At 66.0% G+C, this 4,635-nt stretch overlaps 1 protein-coding gene across 1 annotated transcript; it reads right to left on the reverse strand.

The window, feature by feature from the left end:
* Positions 1 to 400: 400 nt before the first annotated feature.
* Positions 401 to 3,546, reverse strand: AMSG_10454 (Zfp294 protein). The gene has a single exon (XM_013898159.1). It carries the CDS (start codon positions 3,083 to 3,085, stop codon positions 602 to 604), a length of 2,484 nt encoding a protein of 827 aa, XP_013753613.1. The 5' UTR covers positions 3,086 to 3,546; the 3' UTR covers positions 401 to 601.
* Positions 3,547 to 4,635: the final 1,089 nt, after the last annotated feature.

The following is a 4,635-nucleotide window of genomic DNA, read 5'->3' on the forward strand; positions in this document are numbered from 1 at the left end:
GTGGATGTAACATATACAGACACATACATAAGTAAAAAAAAAAATAAAAAAAAAAACAAATATATATATATAGACAGAGATGCTGTTGAGGTGTCTATATAGAGATACCGAACAGATATATAGACAGGACAGACATATACAGATATATATATAGATATATATATATAGATATATATTATATAGATATATATATAGATATATATATATATATATATATATATATACATATATATATATATATATATATATATATATATAGAGATAGATACATATATATATATAGATATAGGTGAACACAAATATACAAAAAACGACTGTTCGGCCGCCTGTTGTCTGCTGGCCAACGCAACGTTTTGCTTCGGTTGGGAGGGGGGGGGGGGGGTAGTGGTGATGATGATGATGGTAGTCATGGCAGTGATTATGGCTATTTGCAGAAGATGTCGTGATACTCATGCCTCTCTCTCGCTCTCTCTCTCTGGCAATCCTGATGATCATGACTATCCTGGCTACGTCTTGGACAGTCGCCATGACGATCACGTCCACACTCGTTCGGTGGCCAGCCATCACTGGCCATGCGATGGCCTGGCTGTAGCTGCGTTGCTCAAAACGGCGAACGACACATAGGGCAAGACGAGTTGCCGCCCTCGGCAAACCAGGTGTAGAGGCAGGCGGCATGGAACTTCTGCTTGCACACCGAGCAAGGCATCGAGGGCAGCGAGTGGTTGCCAAAGTGCAGGACGTAGTAGCAGATGGGGCACTCGTCGACGCCCTCGAACCGCCGCGCGAGCGAGGACTTCCAGTGGAGGACAACCTGTGTCAACGACGCCAGCTGGGTGTCGAGCATGGCCCGGAGCGAGAGCATCCACCGCCGCCACTGCGACTTGGCAATGCCCTTGTGCGCTCCGGCGGCCTCGATGACCACAGGCTGGAGCGGGTACGCCTCGGGCAGGCTGAGCGTGAGCCCGACTTCCATCTCGTCAATTTCATACCGCGCGTTGACCACGCCCTTGCTCCGTGCCACCGTTACCTTGAGCGCGTCGGCCTCCTGCACCTCGCGCGAGGCGACCACCTCGTCCATAGCTGCCCCGATGAGGACCGGCGAGATGCGCCGCGCCACAAAGGCGAGGATCGCACCCTGATCCTCGCGCGAGCACCCGGTCCACCAGTCGCGCACAATCCGCGGCACAAGGACAAGCGTCTCCACAAACCGCCCGGCCGCGTACTCGAGCACCGCGCTTGATGTGTACGCCACCTCGCCCGCGCTCACCACGCGGGCCGCCGCCACAGCCTCCGACGACCGCGCCGCCGACGAGGTGCTCAGCGCCGCAAATGCGAGGGAGAGCGAGAGCCGGACAGAGCCCGAAAACGCGCCGAGGACATCGGTAACGTGCCGCCGCTGCCGCTCCGACGAGTCGGCCGCATTGGCGTGGTCGAGCACCAGCTGCCACGCCAGCAGCTGTCCGAGCAGCGCCGCCCGCTGGCCAGAGCCCCAAACCTCGCGGGCCGTCACCAGCCGCGACATCACGCCGCGCCCGATCTCCACCACAAGCTTGCCCGATGCCAGCGCTGACGAGACCTCGTGGTCCGGCGCGTCGACCCACGCTGCCTCGGCCGCCTTGCCTAGCGCCGTCATGTCCACCACCAGCCGCGACGCCACTGAGTATACCGCCTTGAGCGCCTCAAACGCCGCCAAGCTCGTTCCTTCGCGGTCCTCGCCGCGCCGGAGGCCAAAGATAACGTCTGCCTTGCGCGCAAACACTGCCGCTGCCTCCCAACCCATCGCCGCCACCAGTGAGCCCGGCCCGCGCTCGCCGAGCACGCCGGCAAGCCCAGCATTGACCGCGGGCAGCAGCGGGACGTACTGCAGCGCGTCGTCGGCCAGCGCCACCTTACGCACCTTGCGCAGCAGTCGCAGCCCGGCGCCAAGCATGCCCTGCGCCCACGCCTGGTATCCGGCCTCGCCCGTCTCGCCCACGCGCCGCGCATACGAGGTGTACCGCGCCACCGCCTTCCACGTCGCCGAAGCCTCCACCTCGGCGCTTGCCAGCACGCTCTGGATCCGCTCGTGGCTGCTGCCGAGGAGCTTGAACTCGCCGAGGCACCCGAGGAGGCCCGCCAGCAGCGCCGGTGCCTGTACATTGTCCACATGCGCGAGGCAGAGGTCCGCCAGTCCGCTGCCCACCACCGGCGGAAGGTCCGCGGTGAGGAGCCCGTGCGCGAGGACGTGACTCGCAGCGCAATGTCCTCCGCCAGCCACCGCTGCAAAGAGCGGCTCCGCCACCGCTGCCCGGAACGCCTCGGCCTCACGAGTGGAGCCCACCGTCTCGGCCACAAAGCCGATGACAGCAGTAAGGACCCGCGTGGCGCCCGCACTCGCCAGCGCGCCGTCCACTGAGCCCTTGAGCTCGACCCAGGCCACGCCGCATGTCGTCAGCATCTTCTTGGCTGCCGCCACAGACTCGCCTGACGCCAGCGCCCGCCCGAGGTGGTCCTGCACGAGCACCGCCGCCAGCGCTGCGCGCAGTGGCACCGCGTCGCTCCGCGCCGCCTCTAGCAGAGCCGCCACCACGCCTGCCGCGTCGTCCGCCGCCAGAGCGCCCAGCCCCCGCTCGCCCACCAGCCGCGCCACTGCCACTGCTGCGGCCTCGGTCACCGCCTCGGACTCGCCGGCCGCAGACGCCGTCTCCGAGCACGACTCGAGCACAAGGTCCGGTCGCCGGCCCTTGGATCCCGGTCCGGTCAGCGCCATTGCCTCGGTCGGCGCCGGCGTGTACTCGATCACCGCCTCGCCTCGCTCCTCAAACCAGGCCGCTGCCGCCGTGTGTAGCCGCGAGAGCGTGAGGAACGTCACATACCGCCCGCCAAGCTCGATCTTGTCGGTCGCTTCGGAGAACACCATCTCAAACGAGAGCATCCGCGTGAGCTCCGAGACCAGGACCAGCCGCCACGAGAGCGCCACATACGCTGCGGCGGCCTCTTCGTACGCCACGCTCCCGGGTTTGCCCAAGCCAGGCACCGCGTCGGGTGCCCACAGCGCGCCCGACGCCCCGACGGCCGAATACGCCACCAGCGCCTCGAGGCCCATCTCTGCCGGCCAGTCTGCGTGAGCACGTCGAGCGTCGCCTTGCACCGCAGCAGCGCCACCAGCTGGAACACCAGATCCGCTGCCCGGAACGGCGTCAGCCACTCGCTCGCAGCCACATCGTGCGGCAGCATCCGCGCTGCCACCGCGCTCGCCGCCCGCGCCGAGTACGCCTCCCACACAGCCAGCACCAGGCTCGCCATAAACTCGTCACAGAGCCCGGCGCCGCCAAACAGCACCTCCCACGCCTGCGCCACCGCGTTAGCCACGGGATGGTCGTGAACTGCCCGGAACCAGAACAGCGACGAGCCGAGCGCCTGGCGCCCGTCCGCGTCGAGCTCGGCAGCAACCTCGGCTGCAGGCACGCTGGCAAACACCGACAGGCTCGCCTCGAGCATTGAGCACGCTTCGCCCGCCGGCGCCGAGCTGAGGAGCGCCGCCTCGGCTGCACGCGCCACTGTCACCACCCGCGCCACCCAGCCCGCGCGCACCGCGGCGGTGACAGCAGGCGCGATGCTCGTCGCCAGCGTGCGGACCGCACTCGCCACCGGGGGCTCGCCCGTCCCCTCGGCTGCAGCTGCGAGCATGTCGTCAACCACGCCGCTGACCCGGTCCACGACGCCCACAGGCAGCGCGCCGCTCGGTGCCGCAGACACCACCGCCGCCCATGCCGCCATCGAGCCGGCGGTGGCATCCAGCAGCGCGGTGAGCGTTGCCTCGGGATCGGCGGCAATGTACAGCTTAAAGGCCGGCAGAAAGGTAGCCAGAGCGGCTTTTGCGCCTGCTGCCGACACCTCGGCAGCAAACGGCTCCCAAAGCCAGGTACCGTCGCGGAGCGACGGATCGAGCTCGTCGAGCGTGACCAGGCCCGAGGACAGAACCCGCGCCAGCAGCGCTGTCGACGCCATCGGGTCTGCGCCGGTGTCCGCGGCGAGCGCTGCAAGGAGCGAGCGGGCAAAGATGCCTGCCGCGTTGGCCGCGCCGGCCTCGGCGCCTCCCGTGACCACGACCACAGACGCAGCCCGGACTGACGCATCGCCCAGCCGCGGTCGCCAGCTCGCGTCCACCACCTCTTGCCAGCCCAGCATCAGGTCTGGGTCACGCTCAATCATTCGCAGCAGCCGCAGCAGCGCCGAGACGACCGACTCTGGAAGTGCAGCCGCAGTCTCTGCTTTGGCCTCGGCCGGGAAGGCCAGGTCAAGCCAGGGGCCCAGCACCTCGCCCACACTCACCAGCGATCGCGAGAGCAGCAGCGCCGCCACCTCGAGGTAAGCCACCTCGAGCGGGACCGGCGCGTCGCGGCCGTGGCCGGGTGCGGCGGCGGCACCTGCCAGGATCGCCGGAAGCAGCGCCGTCGAAACCAAGTCGCCGCCTAGCGGCGAGACCACCGCTGCAAACGGGAGCAGGACCGGGATGGTTGCGCCTAGCGCTCCCGACCCGCCGCTCGCCAGGTACGGCACCACATGCGTTGTGATAAAGGCGTCGATGTCAAGCGCGGTGGCGGTGGCACCAGCGTCCGTTGACAGCGCCGCCAGCAGCGCATCCCACATCGG

The sequence above is a fragment of the Thecamonas trahens genome (assembly GCF_000142905.1).
Source record: "Thecamonas trahens ATCC 50062 unplaced genomic scaffold supercont1.58, whole genome shotgun sequence".
NCBI lineage: Eukaryota > Apusomonadida > Apusomonadidae > Thecamonas > Thecamonas trahens.

Coding starts and splice junctions, on each gene's coding strand:
- AMSG_10454 (XM_013898159.1), bottom strand. CDS start 3,085: ATGGGCCTCGAGGCGCTGGTGGCGTATTCGGCCGTCGGGGCGTCGGGC.